The sequence below is a fragment of the Haematobia irritans genome, chromosome 1, assembly GCF_050003625.1.
Source record: "Haematobia irritans isolate KBUSLIRL chromosome 1, ASM5000362v1, whole genome shotgun sequence".
Classification (NCBI taxonomy): Eukaryota; Metazoa; Arthropoda; class Insecta; order Diptera; family Muscidae; genus Haematobia; species Haematobia irritans.
The window spans coordinates 131305295-131322961 of NC_134397.1; the positions used below are offsets into that span (position 1 = coordinate 131305295).

The following is a 17667-nucleotide window of genomic DNA, read 5'->3' on the forward strand; positions in this document are numbered from 1 at the left end:
ATAATTATGGACCGATATCGACCAATTTTTCCATGGGTGTTTGAGGCCATATATTAACACCACGTACCAAATTTCAACTGAATCAGATGAATTTTGGTCTTCCAAGAGGCTGCGCAAGCCAAACCTGGGGATCGGTTTATATGGGGGCTATACGTAAAAGTGGACCGATATAGCCCATTTGCAATGCCATCCGACCTACATCAATAACAACTACTTGTGCCAAGTTTCAGGTGGATAGTTTGTTTCGTTCGGAAGTTAGCCTGATTTCAACAGACGGACGGACGGACGGACATGCTCAGATCGACTCAGAATTTCACCACGATCAAGAATATATATACTTTATGGGATCTTAGAGCAATATTTCCATGTGTTACAAACGGAATGACAAAGTTTATATACCACCCATCCTATGGTGGAGGGTATACAAATTTTTTAATTCACATGCAAAACACTGAATTCGCCTCACACCTTAAGAAGTGGTGCAAATTCAGGGCAGCGGATGTTGAAATGGTGGACACCCATTCGATGACAATCCCATGTTAAATTCATCGCTTCTGCGTCAATTTGGCACCACTTCCGGATCCAAAAAAACATTTTCAAATTCAGTGCTGTTAAATGGCGGACATCCGTCCTACAATAAGCCCATATCCAATTCACTTTTTCCGGACCAAAAAGAATATTTTAATGCTTATTACACTATCCCTGCAAAATTTCACGTAAACCGGAATAAAATTTTGGTCTCTGTGGTCATTAGAGTGTAAATCGAACGAAAGATATTTCTGGGAGCTAAATTTAAATATGAACCGATTTCAACCAACTTGAATCTGCTATCAAATGCACTCCTTGAGCAAATAAATATGAAACTCTGGAATCCGGGGCCATTGATTTGTAGGGTTTTGAATTTTCGGGCAAAATTTCATTTCAATTTTCTTTCAATATTGGTTTCAGTCTACACAGAAATACTATAGATTTGATGAAAGGCATATTTTTTAAAACTGCGTTGTGGTGATTTAAATTCAACAGACTTCATTTTGTACAATTCAGTCAAAATTTTAAGGCAAAAGAATTTTTTCTGGTTGTATCTTAAAAGATACAATGCTCATTAATGGATTAAAAGTACTTACCCGAAATTCAGTCTCCAGTAAATAAAATAAAAATTTTCACATCTATATAAACACTTTATTAAACAGATATTTGATGCGTTGTTATTTTTATTTTCAAATCACATACAATATAATAAAAAAATCTAAAAGTGTTACAAAATAAATATCCATTGGGTTAATAAAATCATGTGGTTTCTTTGCATCATTTTCAAGAATTTTGTATTCATTTCTAGTTCATGAAATAAAAATTATATCTAAAAAATATACATATATGTGTATATTCATATTTTCAATATTAATGATATAGTTTTTTTTTTACTTTGTGTATATATATAATAGATTTATGTATGCATTTATGTATAGATATATGGATGAATTCGTACAATTAGTCTATCTGTTTAATGTGGATACACAAAATATGGATGTAGGTTAATAACTATAGTTGGATTATTAGTCCAATTTCATTATACTATCCCATGGATGGAGTTTACATTGAGTTCTAATTAAATCAACGACGTTTTTTTTTTTTTGTTTTTTTACAAAAGCAATCTTTTGTTACAAGGAATATTCACCAAAGTAAAGCTTTCACATAATATAGTTCTTTTACGTTTTTTAGGTTTCTCAGAAAATGTATCTGAGAGTCATGTTTATTTGTTTTATCATCAAATCCGTTTTGATATACTGGTGAATTAAATCTTATTTTGATTAGGAGTATGGTATATTTTAGGATTCTATTGATTTTCTATTTTAAATTCCTTTTGTTTTTGTTTATTTTCTCTTGGCTCCATATATAATGGTACTATCCTCTACAAAATTTATTTTTTGCTCAATTTCCGTATGAATAATTACTTATGTGCGTTCTTACGAATGCTTTAAATTATTTACGTATTAAGCAATATAAAATAATGAAATGCATGATATATAATCAATTCTTGGAATTTTAAATTGCAAACTTAATATTGTATACACCCAGAAAAATGTGTCTTCGAAAATAAAAGAAGAAATTTCACCCATTGAGTTTAGCTATTTTGTCTCCATTTAGTTATTTTTGTTTTTCAAATTAATAAAATATGATTGATTCAGTAAAAATTTCCTTAAACTGAAAATAGTTAGAAATAAAGGGTGATTCTTTTGAGGTTAGGATTTTCATGCATTAGTATTTGACAGATCACGTGGGATTTCAGACATGGTGTCAAAGAGAAAGATGCTCAGTATGCTTTGACATTTCATCATGAATAGACTTACGATCTGCCACAACGTCGAATTTTCAGTGAATGGGCCCTAGAAAAGTTGGCAGAAAATCCGCTTTTTTATCGACAAATTTTGTTCAGCGATGAGGCTCATTTCTGGTTGAATGGCTACGTAAATAAGCAAAATTGCCGCATTTGGAGTGAAGAGCAACCAGAAGCCGTTCAAGAACTGTCCATGCATCCCGAAAAATGCACTGTTTGGTGTGGTTTGTACGCTGGTGGAATCATTGGACCGTATTTTTTCAAAGATGCTGTTGGACGCAACGTTACGGTGAATGGCGATCGCTATCGTTCGATGCTAACAAACTTTTTGTTGCCAAAAATGGAAGAACTGAACTGTGGTTTCAACAAGATGGCGCTACATGCCACACAGCTCGCGATTCTATGGCCATTTTGAGGGAAAACTTCGGAGAACAATTCATCTCAAGAAATGGACCGGTAAGTTGGCCACCAAGATCATGCGATTTGACGCCTTTAGACTATTTTTTGTGGGGCTACGTCAAGTCTAAAGTCTACAGAAATAAGCCAGCAACTATTCCAGCTTTGGAAGACAACATTTCCGAAGAAATTCGGGCTATTCCGGCCGAAATGCTCGAAAAAGTTGCCCAAAATTGGACTTTCCGAATGGACCACCTAAGACGCAGCCGCGGTCAACATTTAAATGAAATTATCTTCAAAAAGTAAATGTCATGGACCAATCTAACGTTTCAAATAAAGAACCGATGAGATTTTGCAAATTTTATGAGTTTTTTTTTAAAAAAAAGTTATCAAGCTCTTAACAAATCACCCTTTACTTCATTACTTATACTCGGAGAATAAGAGTTTACAACATTAAAGGAGCAAAAATGCATATGACGACGATTATATTTTTAACAAATCTTAAGAAAACTTGAACGGAAACATTTAGAAGCTCACATTTTTATTTTTTAAAACCGGTAAGGAAAGTTTAAAGTCGGGCGGGCCGACTATAATATACCCTGCACCATTTTGTAGATCTACATTTTCGATTCAATTTAAAATTCTTCAAATTTGTTCGGTGCTATATAAACGTTCATATTCTCTTATACATTTATTTGAATATGAGCCGATTTGGAAAAATATTTTAAGACTTTTTAGAACATCTCTAGACTTCAAATTTAAATCGGCTAATGCTCTGGGGCGGAGCACAATGTCAGTAAAAAATATTTGGGAGATATTGAAATATAAAGTCATCTTGCAAATTGCATAAGAAAATATTAGTCAATTGTACAAACTTTCGTTTTTGCAATGACGATTTTATAACAGGTTGGCTGATAAGTCCCCGGTCTGACACATAGATGGCGTCGCTAGTATTAAATGCATATTATTTTTATATAGTACTAACCTTCAAATGATTCGTGTCAAAATTTGACGTCTGTAAGTCAATTAGTTTGTGAGATAGAGCGTCTTTTGTGAAGCAACTTTTGTTATTGTGAAAAAAATTTAAAAAAAGGAATTTCGTGTTTTGATAAAATACTGTTTTCTGAAGGGGAAAAATACGGTGGAAGCAAAAACTTGGCTTGATAATGAGTTTCCGGACTCTGCCCCAGGGAAATCAACAATAATTGATTGGTATGCAAAATTCAAGCGTGCTGAAATGAGCACGGAGGACGGTGAACGCAGTGGACGCCCGAAAGAGGTGGTTACCGACGAAAACATCAAAAAAATCCACAAAATGATTTTGAATGACCGTAAAATGAAGTTGATCGAGATAGCAGAGGCCTTAAAGATATCAAAGGAACGCGTTGGTCATATCATTCATCAATATTTGGTATGCGGAAGCTCTGTGCAAAATGGGTGCCGCGCGAGCTCACATTTGACCAAAAACAACAACGTGTTGATGATTCTGAGCGGTGTTTGCAGCTGTTAACTCGTAATACACCCAAGTGTTTCCGTCAATATGTGACAATGGATGAAACATGGCTCCATCACTACACTCCTGAGTCCAATCGACAGTCGGCTGAGTGGACAGCGACCGGTGAATCGTCTCCGAAGCGTGGAAAGATTCAAAAGTCCGCTGGCAAAGTAATAGCCTCTGTTTTTTGAAATGCGCATGGAATAATTTTTATCGATTATCTTGAGAAGGGAAAAACCGTAAACAGTGACTATTATATGGCGTTATTGGAGCGTTTGAAGGTCGAAATCGCGGCAAAACGGCCCCATATGAAGAAGAAAAAAGTGTTGTTCCACCAAGACAACGCACCGTGCCACAAGCCATTGAGAACGATGGCAAAAATTCATGAATTGGGCTTCGAATTGCTTCCCCACCAACCGTATTCTCCAGATCTGGCCCCCAGCGACTTTTCCTTGTTCTCAGACCTTAAAAGGTTAGGTTAGGTTATACGCAAAGTATACTGAGTACTACCAAAATGGTATCAAAAAATGGGAAGGTCGTTATAATCGTTGTATCGCTCTTGAAGGGAACTATGTTGAATAATAAAAACGAATTTTGAAAAAAAATGTGTTTTTCTTCGTTATACCGGGGACTTATCATTAAGAAAAAAAAAATATTTTTATTTTGGCCATTTTTGCTCAAATCGAAAAAAACGTGGATATGAGAGCTATATCTAACTCTGAACTGATTTCAACCAAATTTGACATGTATGGTAACAATATTAATTCTACTGTGTAAAATTTCAATCGGAGTAAAACTTTGGCCTCTTTGGTCGTATGAGTGTAAATCCGATGAAATCTATATATGGGAGCTATATCTAAATCTGAACCGATTGCAACTAAATTTGACTCAACTTTACGACACTATCACTTGTACTCTTTTGCAAACTTTAAAGCAAATTAGGAAAAAACTCTGGCTTTTGGATCCATATAAATAGATATCGGCTGATACATACCCAGCAAAAAAATTTGGAAGTTCTTCCAAAGGCACAACTTTAAAAGCACTCACAAAAGATGTACCCCCAAAGATGTTCTTTATATTAAATACACAGGAAGTTCTTTGAATTCAATTATTTATAATTCGCTATTTTCTTATTTTTAATGGGCAAATTATTTTTTTTTTTGTTTCAAAAAGGTTAAAAACAGAATAAGCATTAAAAAAATGGTACAACATATTGAAATTTTGTCGAAAAAATTCGAAATCCATTCAAGAAATATTGGGAATTTTTCAAAATATTTTAATTCAATCATTTCAAGCAAGCGTTAGTATGAATTAAAATTATAAAAAAAATTTATTTGCCAAAATATGACAACATTTTTTAATTCACATCCAAAATACTGAATTCGAATCACAGAGTATGAAGTGATGCAAATTCAGTGCAACGGCTGTTGAAATGGTGGACATCCGTCCTATGACAAGCCCATGTTAAATTCATCGCTTCTGCGCCAATTTTGCACTACTTCCGGATCCACAAAGAACATTTTCACTACTTTTTTGGCGGCGCTTTTTTTACTATCTAGATCCCCATGAATCGGGCTATATGGCGGCTATACCAAACCATGAACCGATACACACCATAATCGGTACACTTTTTTATGGGCCCAAAATACTTCTTGATTTTGAATTTCAGGCAAATAGGAAAAACTCGGATGTCTAGGAGCCCAAGAAAGTCAAATATCAAGAAGTTAACCAATTCACTTCATATTCGGTACACCTATTAATAACCTCTAGATTTTGAAATTCTGGCAAATCGGATAAAACTTGGCATGTCTAGACGCTCAAGACCCCAAATCGGGGAGTCGCTTAGAATGGGCGCTACTAACCGAACTTGACCTGCCTGCAAACAAAATACGAGTTTAATTATGCAAAATTTCAGAACGATAGCTTCATTATTGAAAACTGTACGTTGATTACAACAGACAGATGGATATGGTTATATCGAATTTCTCCCTGATCAAGAATAAATACATATATAATTAATGTAGTCGGAAATTGATATATTTGATATTATTATACCCCCCATCACCATTCTATGGTGGTGGCTATAAATATAAGATTTCACTCGTTTTCTTGTTTTTAAACAGCTGATGCCAGTGTTGCCCATTTTTGGATATGTCCTGGATAAACGAGTACTGTGTTTTCTTTTAGTCCATCATGGCTTTGATATCCAGTACTAAAAGAAAACAAGCCTAATATTTCCTTATCGCACTCTAGATATTTATATACGGATCACCGTTAGACATACATTAAAAATTCTCTTATAATTTATGTTTCCAGGTAAAAATTGATTTGGCCTTTGTTTTCTAAAAAAAATTGTGTGTGTGTTTTTTTTTAATTTCTCCCAATATGACATTGCAATCTTAGAGTTTAGTCATATAATGATCAATAATAGCCTCAATGCGACGCATACACTCCTTCTGACGGGCCGATGTATCATCGATGAGTTTCCCTATGAAATGGCTCAGTTCATGGGTGGCATTGAATGAAATATCCTGGGTACATGATATGTATCGATTGAATATCTCCGAGTTAATGGATTTTGAGCTATAGTTTTCATCACCCTCTTGGTGGGATTTAGAACTAAAATTTTGAGCTGTAGCCAAAAGTTTCGATTTTAGTTTTTGATAGGCTTGTAATTCCTGTAAATTCATATAATCACTACTGGCAATTTCAATCATATGCGGTGAGTCTTTTCCAATTTCCGAGGGTATATTTGAGGGTTTTTTATTGGTTAATAACATACGAATGTGATTTTTACGTTCCGATACAAAATTACCTAATAAATAACCTGGAAGCAAAAATAAAATGAAAAATATCATCCATTGACATACATCTGAATAGAATTCCTCAAATATCTCTCTTACCCGATATCATGGTGAAAAAGGCTATTGTCAGTACCAAACTGATGCAAGTCCTTTTTGTAACATATTCTCGGTATTCGGAGGTGGAGGATGTGTTGGCACGCACTGCAGTTTCATAGCTCAAGACTTGATGCATTTTTTTTAACTTTAAGTGTTATTATTATAAAAAACAACAAAATCTTTTTATTTTAGTTCTTGTTTCCCAGTTGTAGGCAAAAGAAAAACTTATCCAGTGGATTATGTGGAAGTTTCCATTTCCATGTAGTTTTTCTTATTTCTTGGTATTCTTGTTGCTGTTGTTAGGCTCATCTTCAAAGTCGCTTAACATTAGTTGGAAGTTGTTTTTGAGATTAACTAGAAAGAGAGAGAGTAAACAATGTAAAAAGGATGTTTTAAGGATTTAGTTCTTATCTCGTTAAGGTCAAAATAAACAAATCCAAATGGAGAGTCCCGCATACAAAAAGTTTCATAAAAGAAACTTGGGCTGAATTTTAGTTATTGATATTGATTGAGTTTAATGCGATTGTGTGGAATAAAATGATATTTTGTCCTTAAAAATATGAATGCAATTTTTTCGTAATTTTTATACCCTCCGCCATAGGATGGGGGTATATTAACTTTGTCATTCCGTTTGTAACACATCGAAATATTGCTCTAAGACCCCATAAAGTATATATATTCTTGATCGTGGTGAAATTCTGAGTCGATCTGAGCATGTCCGTCCGTCCGTCTGTTGAAATCACGCTAACTTCCGAACGAAACAAACTATCGACTTGAAACTTGGCACAAGTAGTTGTTATTGATGTAGGTCGGATGGTATTGCAAATGGACCCTATCGGTCCACTCTTACGTATAGCCCCCATATAAACGGACCCCCAAATTTGGCTTGCGATTGCTCTAAGAGAAGCAAATCTCATCCGATCCGGCTGAAATTTGGTACATGGTGTTAGTATATGGTCTCTAACAACCATGCAGAAATTGGTCCATATCGGTCCATAATTACATATAGCCCCCATATAAACTGATCCCCCGATTTGGTTTTCGGAGCCACTAAGAGAAGCAAATTTCATCCGATCCGGCTGAAATTTGGTACATGGTGTTAGTATACGGTCTCTAATAACCATGCAAAAATTGGTCCATATTGGTCCATAATTATATATAGCCCCCATATAAATCGATCCCCAGATTTGTCCTCCGGAGCCTCTTGGAGTAGAAAAATTCATCCGATCCGGTTGAAATTTATAACATGGTGTTAGAATGTGGTCTCTAAGAAACACGAAAGATTTGATCCATATCGGTCCATACCGAAAACGTTTTTTTTTTTGTTAGATTTTTTTTAAATTTCTTCGAAAACTTTAAACTTTTATCACCAAAAAAAATCGTTTGTTACAAAATTTTTATGTTTTCAATAAAAAAAAAAAATATTTCTGAGCCAACAACACAGTCCATTTCGTTTATATCAAACACTGTTCTTTTCTGACTTTAAGTCTTTAATAAGACACATATTACAGTTGCATAGTAAATTTAATTTAATATAGTAGTATGTAATGATGAACACCTTTTTGAAATCTTCTGAACATATCTGCAATATATGTAAAAAAAAAGAAACTTTTTGATGTTCGGTCAAAGCAGGGATCGTTGCCCAATTAAATGTATGTTTCTGTTAAATAAAGTTTGTTTAATCGGCTCGTGGGCCCCGCAAGCTATGCTACGTGTATATAAATATAACTCATATGGATAATTCTCTATTGATGACAATAACAGCTAGATAGCTCAGTGGATATTGTGTTGGCTTATAAATTGCATGGTCCGCGGTTCGATTTTCCATCCAGGCGAAAGGTAAAATTTAAAAAAAAAATTATAAAATCGAATAATTTCTATTACAGAAAAAGGTGCTAAGAACCTCGTGGAAGTGAAAAAGATATGAGGGAAAATGCAATTATCCAGAAAAGATTGTTTTTATACCCTCCACCATATTATTCCTAACGAAACAAGCTATCGAATTGAAACTTGGCACAAATAGTTGTTATTGATGTAGGTCGGAGGGTATTGCAAATGGGACACATCGGTCCACTTTTACGTATAGCCCTCATATAAACGGACCCCCAAATTTGGCTTGCGGAGTCTCTAAGAGAAGCAAATTTCACCCGATCCAGCTGAAATTTGGTACATGGTGTTAGTATATGGTCTCTAATGACCATGCAAAAAGTGATCTACATCGTCCATAATTATATATAACCCCCATATAAACCGATCACCAGATTTGAGCCTCTTGGAAGACCAAAATTCATCTAATTCAGTTGAAATTTTGTGCGTGGTGTTAATGTATGGCCTCAAATACCCATGCCAAAATTGATCGAGATCGGTCCATAATTATATATAGCCCCCATATAAACCGATCTCCAGATTTGACCTCCGGAGCCCCTTGGAAGAGCAAAATTCATCCGATCTGGTTGAAACTTGGTACGTGATGGTAGTATATAATATTTAACAGCCAAAAGTGGTCCATATCAGTCCATAATCATATATATCCCCCATATAAACCGATCCCGAGATTTGGTTTTGGAGCCTCTTGGAGGAGCAAATTTCATCCGTGTCAGTTGAAATTTGGTCAATTGTGGTAGTATGTGGCCGTTAGCAACTATGCCTAACTAGGTCCATATCGGTCTATAGTTATATATAGCCCTCAGATAAATCGATCCCCAATCACACAAAAATTGGTCCATATCAAGTTCATAATTGTATATAGCTCCCATATAAGCGACCCCCATATTTCAATTCTGACTCTCTACCACGTATGGACTAACTCACAATTTAGAAACCGATGTTAAGATGTTTTAAGATACCACAACCCAAGTAATTCGATTGTGGATGACAGTCTTTAGTACAAGTTTCTATGCAATCTATGGTGGAGGGTACATAAGATTCGGCCTGGCCGAACTTACGACCGTATATACTTGTTTTGAGTTAGTCTTTATGAAATTGTTTAAAGAATAGACGTTTATCACAAAAAGTATATTCTTTTCTGCCAAATAAAACTTCTTTAAAGCAAAAAGCAAATGAGAAACGAACTTTGTTTGTCTAAAATATCGTTTGGCATGACAGAATTATTTTTTTTTGCGTGTAGATTCTAAAGACGTGCGTCGAATTTGATTCAATTTGTTTCAGATTTAAATAAAGCCTCCATGTATTTTTTTCTTCCGGTTTTGGCAAATATGGCCAAAATACCCACATTTTACACAAAAATTCTATGATAATTTTCCCATATTGTAGTCATATGATATTGGTCTAGGTCCCCATAAAGTATATAAATACTTTGGGTCGTGGTGAAATTCTGAGTCGATCTAGCGATGTCCGTCCGTCTGTTGAAATCACGCTACCACACAAAAAAAATTAAATTGAATTACAAAAGTAATTGATCCAATTAATATTTTAATTGAAATGTCTTTAATTACGAAAATGATACTATCAATGACAGTTTTAATTGAGCGTCAAAAAAATACTTGATTAACAAATTCATTGGTTTCATTAGAAAATTTTAATTAATTTTTTAATGAAATTAATTTAATAGAGTTTTTAGTTTGATTAAAATTAAATAATTGGTTGTATGAAAGAAATTTTTGATAAAAATTTAAAAAAAAATGCATCTGACTTAGTCTTCTGAGTTTGATTAAAAAGTTTATTGTGAAAAAAATTGGTCCATATCGGTCTTTAATTATATATAGGCCCCATATAAACAGAACCACAGATTTGATTTCTGGAGCTACTGCAGTTGCAAATTTCATTCGATCCGGTTTAAATTTTGTTTATATATTAATTATACCGACCCCCATATTTCACTTGGGGCTTTTTAATTACGGCGCAAAAATTGGTTCATATCGCTTCGTAAATATTTATAGGCACGTCTAGGTATACCGGTCAAGAAATCATTTGGCTTATATAGGAATCTAATATGCCTTTTTTGTCTAACATGACAATATTAAGTTTTAATAAATTTTAATAAATATATATTAATATAATTAAATATATAACAACCCAAACAATTCGGTTGTGGTTGACAGCGTTTAGTATAATTTGTTACACCGAGAAAAGTATTTACTTGTACAGAAAAAAATTCACGAACATTTTCCCAATTAAAGTCTTAATTGAGTTTTAAAAAATATTCAATTAAAAATGTTTATTGATTCAACATTTTTTTTTTATTGAAACAAAAATCAATCACAAAAATTAATAGTATTAACTAATTTTTTAATTGGTTCAATTAATTTTTTAATTGACTTACAATTAATTTTTTATTGATATTATCATTTCAGTAATTGAAGACATTTCAATTAAAAAATTCATTAGATCAATTAATTTTGTGATTGAATCAGAAAAAAAATTGTGTGTGATATTAATGATTACGCAACCTACATTTTAGAAAGCGCAATTTACAAAATATTAAGGACAAATTTCTTTAAAATAATGAAATTTTAATTAAAATTATATTTATAATCTTTGCATTAAAAATGTGTTTTTTATTAAATTTAGGACACAAAGTTTGGAAATATGCGTCCCGCCTTTAAAGTCGTATGTCTTTGAACCAAGGCACATTTTCTTTAAACTAGAGAAGCACCTTTTTATTTTAAAGAAATCGTCCTTAAATTAACTGAAATATTGAATCTTTAGATTTAAGATAAAAGCACTTCAAATATAGGCTATGACTTATTTTGAGAATTTATCATCTTTGGTTTAAAGTTTTTTTTTTGTTTTTGGAATTAAGAAAACTTGTTTACATTGAAGTATCTGTTAAAATTTGGACTTTTTGTTTGTACGTTAATAGCGTTATTAATATACCGCGAAAAGAAAATGATAGTTCGATAAATGAGATCTGTACCCTATTTTTAATTTTATAAGTCCTGGATTTAAAGCCAGATAGGTCGTTAAAAAATGTCTTTATTTTAAAGGAGCCCCATCTTTGGCTCGGAATCAATACCAAAATCCTTAAGGGAAGGTCAAAATCTTTGGATCCAAGTGAACTTTGTTTTGATTGCACGCAATTCATGGTGGAGGGTATATTAGATTCGGTCTGGCCGAATTTACGTCCATATATACTTGTTTATCCTGAATCACTTGGAGGGACAGGGTATTATAAGATAATGTATACCATATATTAGTACTAGGAAGGAGACGAGATATACATATAGTGTCTTTGGCAATATTGGGTCGAACCCTGAGTCGATCTAGCCATGTCCCTGTCTATGAACAATTAACTTCAAATTTGGTACAATTATCTATTTTGGGCCTGAATAGAATGCTATTGGTTTTGGTTCAGAGTAACATATAGCTCCCATATAAATCTTTCGCCAGGCATAAACTTATATGACCCCAGAAGCCAGAGTTTTACCCTGAATATTGCATAAGAATACAATTATTAGTATCGTCAAATGTGCTAAATTTGATTGCAATCGGTTCGGATTTATATACAGCTCCCATTAACAATCATATGATAACAGCCAACATTTTACTCCGATTTACGTTAAATGTTGCGGAAATAATAGAATTCGACTGGTGCCAGAATTCTCAGCCTTTTCTTTATGGTACGCCATATTAGCTCCTTTGTGGTCCAATTCAACAAACTCAAGTTTTTACTTACAAGAATGAACATTCAAATTACTTTCCGGGAAGTGTGGAATAATCAAATATCGACAAATGTTGTTGGCTGACTACTTCAATGAAATCTGCTATTGACGCAATTTGCTTACGCGGTTTGTGAATGAGCATCATCATTAAAGTACGTAGAAATCGTATTTAGATTTTCCTATAACGATGATGTAGCACATTTGGTTTGTCAATCACATCACTATTGAATGCTAGCTGTACATTAGCATAGATGGACAAGCAATTACAATTAGTGGTGGGATACTTATTGATTATCCTCTGATTGAATGTTCAATTATTCTTGGAGATAAGAGAGGGTTCAGCCGTATGATTTGCAGGAAAATATGTGTCCAGTAGAACCTCCAACGTCTCCTCATCGGACGTTGTCCAATGGCCCTCCAATGTTTTAATGAAACCCGAAATGCTGGAAAGGCTATGCAAAACTTGGACTAAGCGGATGGAGTGGATTGAGGCGCAGTTGCGGTCAATATTTGCATGAAATAATCTTCCAACATTAAATCATATGGACCGTACTAACGATTCCAATAATGATTTCATGCATTTTCTGAATTTTATGTATTTTATTTTTTTCCCGTATAGCTGTTAAAAATCACCTTTTATTTTACTTGCATGCCTACATGATCTCTAATAAAATGGTGTTTGATTGCGATATGTCTCGCTATTTTGCATTCAATATTCTATGCTATAAATATGCGTGCTTGATTATCCTCCTATTAAGGCTCGTTATACATATTGTCCACAATATGCATATCCCTCAAAGTTCCTTTCCATCCATATTGCTTTTGAAATATTAGCACTTAGTGCAACATATTCATCTTCAGAGAATGTAACAACAGCAGCTAGCTTTTTGCTGGACCAATAATCTCCTTCATACATTTCAATCTATCAGATATTCTACCCTAGTATACCACCACTACCACCACATACATATTGGTTATTTCATTTAGAAAGTCATGGCAATGAGTTTTCTAATTAAATGCAATGTCAATTTTTCTTCTCTTCTATATTTTTTCTTGAATACCCACAAAGTTAATAAGTTTCTTTCGAAATTAGATTTTCCATAACATGTACGTATGATACATTAGCTGGAATAAAATTTTCTGGGAATGTCACAAAACAAACATAAAACAAAAAGTAAATCTTAATTATAATTAATTATTAATTAAGGTTTATGGGCAAATAGGTGTAAGGAACTTTATGAATTGAGTCATATACAAGTCTATACATGCCAGATTATATATGATTCCATCCGAGCGAATAGTTTTTCCACAGTTTTCATTTTAGATCTGACTGCGTAGATAACTGAATTTGAGCCCTATATGCTAACTTCTAATATAAGAACCGATCTAGCAATGTTCGTCTATTGAAATTACTCTAACTTCAGAACGAATCTAGCGATCGATTTAAAACTTGGCACAAATAGTTCTTATTGATGTAGGTCGCATGGTATTGCAAATAACCGTTATCGGACAACTTATCGGTATGACCCCCATGTACCATAAAGCGACCCTCAGATTTAAATTACGGAGTCTCTTCGAGTAGCAAATTTCATTCGATCCCATTGCAATCCGTGATATCAATATATGTCGTCTATCAACCATGAAAAAATTGGCCCATATCGGTCCATAATATAACCCCATTACTTGGATCCAAAGATTTCGACCTTCCCTTAAAAATTTTGCTATTGATTCCGAGACAAAGGTGCGTTTTCTTTAAAACAAAAAGACATTTTTAGCGACATATCTGCCTTTGCCAATAAAACTAAAATTAGGATACAGATCTCATTTATCGAATTTTCATTCTCATTTAATAAAGCTACTCAGATGCAAATAAATGCTTGTTGAAAAATCCAAATTGTAACGCATACTTCAAAGTAAAAAATATTCTCTTAGTTCCAAGCAAAAATTAAACCAAAAACGCTAAATCTTCAAAATAAATCTCAGCCTATATTTGAAGCGTTTTTATCTTAAATCTTAAGATTCAATATTTCAGTTCATTTAAAGACGATTTCATTAAACCAAAAATGTGTCTCTTTACTTTAAGGAAAATTTTCCTTAGTCCAAAGACATACGACTTTAACGGAGAGTACAAAATTTCCAAAATATCTGTTAAAATGATCATGATTTGGTACCAATGATTTTCTTCTTTATTTTAAGTTTAGTTTTTCCTCTACACACAAAACATTTTTTTCTGATTCAATCACGAAATTAATTGATCCAATTAATTCTTTAATTGAAATGTCTTCAATCACTGAAATGATAGTATCAATTAAAAAATTAATTGAAGGTCAATTAAATATGAATTGATCCAATTAAAAAATTAATTGATACTATTAATTTTTGTGATTGATTTTTGTTTCAATTGAAAAATTTGTTGATTCAAATAAATTTTTAATTGAACATTTTTAAAACTCAATTAAAATTTTAATTGGACATTTTTTCGTGAAATTTTTGCTTTGTATGTTATGAGACGATGTAATCTCGGGAACTGCACTTAAATAGTAAAACTGGGCATTAAATTTTGCTGGTAATCTCAAAATGTGGAAATCTCAAAATATGGAGTACAATTTAGTTAAATTTTGGTATGAGGTAGTTTATTCTTCGTATAGATGTATACGGTGAATTGAACTTTATACCCACGTATAGTTGATAAAATATTTGAGATATACTTAAAAAAGAAAAATTTCATTGAGAAGTGGAAAATTTAAAAAAAAAGGTTAGGTTAACTATAGAATTTATTTTCAGTTTAACCCCCACGATTGCCACTCGAGCCAAAAATACTCTACCATTTTGTCAAAATTTTATTTCTATAGAAAATTTTGTCAAAATCTTGTTTCTATGGAAACTTTTTTCAAAATTGTATTTCTATAGAAAATTTTCTAAAAATTTTAGTAATCAAATATTTGGAAAGTTTCCACAAAATTATATTTCTATAGCAAATTTTCTCAAAATTTTATTTCTATAGCAAATTCTCACAAAATTTTATTTCTATAGATAATTTTCTCAAAATCTTCTTCCTACAGATAATTTTCTCAAAATGTTATATCTATAGAAAAATTTCTCAAGATTTTATTTCTATAGATAAGTTTATCAAAATTTTATTTCTATAGAAAATTTTCTCAAGATATTATTTCTATAGAAAATTCTCTCAAAATTTTATTTCTACACCCTCAAAAAAAATCGCCTCTTTAACATATGTTCCAAACATATTTTGCAGGAAGCACATATATTATTGGATACTGCCGAAACATTAACATATTTGTTTTATGTGAACATATTATATGTTTGGAAGCATTTTGAGCCCAAAAATATTATATGCTTGGAAGAATTTTTCCCAAAGACGATTGTGCTCATTCCCTAACATACTCGTAATTCTCACTTCCACGAAATATTTTAGTTCTTGGCACCTTTTTCTGTAATACAAATAATGTTGAAGAAATTATTCACTTTTATAAATTATTTAAATTTTACCTTTCGCCTGCACGGAGAATCGAACCGAGGACCATACAGTTTGTAAGCCAACACACTATCCACTGGGCTACGTAGCTGTTATAGTTACCAGCAGATAAATATCGTTATAAGTTACATTTATATAGCATAGTTTGCAGCGCCCACGAGCCCATGCAAACATAATATTATTTAACAGAAACATACATTTGTTTGCCACGTGGAGCAGTGGTTAGCATGTCTGCCTTGCATGCAAAGGGTCGTGGGTTCAATCCCTGCTCCGACCGAACACCATTGGTTTTTTTTTTTAATTTACGCATTTATATTTATACTATATTAAATTTTTATAATGAAACTTCGAAATGTGGGTTATTAAAGATTTATAGTCAGTAAAAGTGCTTGATATAAACGAAATTGACTGATTTTTGGATAACATATTATTTTTTTATTGCAAAATAACAAGTTTGTAACAAAAACCTGTTTTTGGTACAAAACTTTAAAATTTGGAAGGAATTCAAAAACTCTAACAAAAGAAGAATGTGGAGTCGAGTATAAACATACATATATAATTTTATAATATAAACATAAATTTATTTAGGCGTGAACAGTTTTTTTACTAGCAGCGGTTTCATAGAAATTGTTCTCTTTTGATTCTTTCGCTGTGTTATGTTGATATCTTTTGTCAACTCTCCCGGTTTCCATCTCTATTTCTTTCTCTATACTCTCTCTGTCGCTTTGAATAAAATATCACAACATATGTATGTTTAGTCGAAATTTGTAAATTTATACATGTTTGCATTCACACATATGATTTTTATGAAACATTCATGTCCCAAACATAACATATTCTAACATATTAACATAGATGTCCCAAACATTTAGTGTTAGTTTAGGAACATTACATGTTTGCACTTAAATGTATTGTGTTTTAAAATTGTGCCCGAAACACATTTTGTTTATATCGGAACATATGAAAAACATATTTTTCTAAGAGTGTATATATAAGCTTCTCTCAATTTTAATTTTATAGAAAATTTTCCAAAGGTCTGTAGGAAAGTTTTCAAAATTTTATTTTTATACAAAATTTTTTAAAAATTGTATTTCTATAGAAAATTTTGTACAAATTTTATTTCTATAGAAAATTTTGTCAAAATTTTATTTCTATAGAAATTTTTGTCAAAATTTTATTTCTGTAGACAATTTTTGCAAAATTTTATTTCTATAGAAAATTTTCTGAAGATTTTACTTCTATAGGACATTTTCTGAAGATTTTATTTCTATAGAAAATTTTGTCAATTTTTTTTTCTATAGAAAATTTTCTCAAGGTTTTATTTCTATAGAAAATTTTCTCAAGATTTTATTTCTATAGAAAATTTTCTCAAAATTTTATGTCTATAGAAAATTTAGTCAAAATTTTATTTCTAAGAAAATTTT

General features: G+C 32.4%; 1 protein-coding gene across 1 annotated transcript in view; it reads right to left on the reverse strand.

Moving 5' to 3' along the window:
- Window positions 1-1288: 1288 nt before the first annotated feature.
- The window catches only part of LOC142221804 (uncharacterized), a 73520-nt gene continuing 57141 nt past the window's right edge, over window positions 1289-17667 (reverse strand). The window contains exons 2-3 of the mRNA XM_075291629.1: window positions 7130-7480; window positions 1289-7053 (exon numbers count right to left, since the gene is read on the reverse strand). Coding sequence (XP_075147744.1) covers window positions 6626-7053; window positions 7130-7262 — 561 coding nt within the window. The 5' untranslated portion in view covers window positions 7263-7480 and the 3' untranslated portion in view covers window positions 1289-6625. The remainder of the gene's footprint in view (window positions 7054-7129; window positions 7481-17667) is intronic.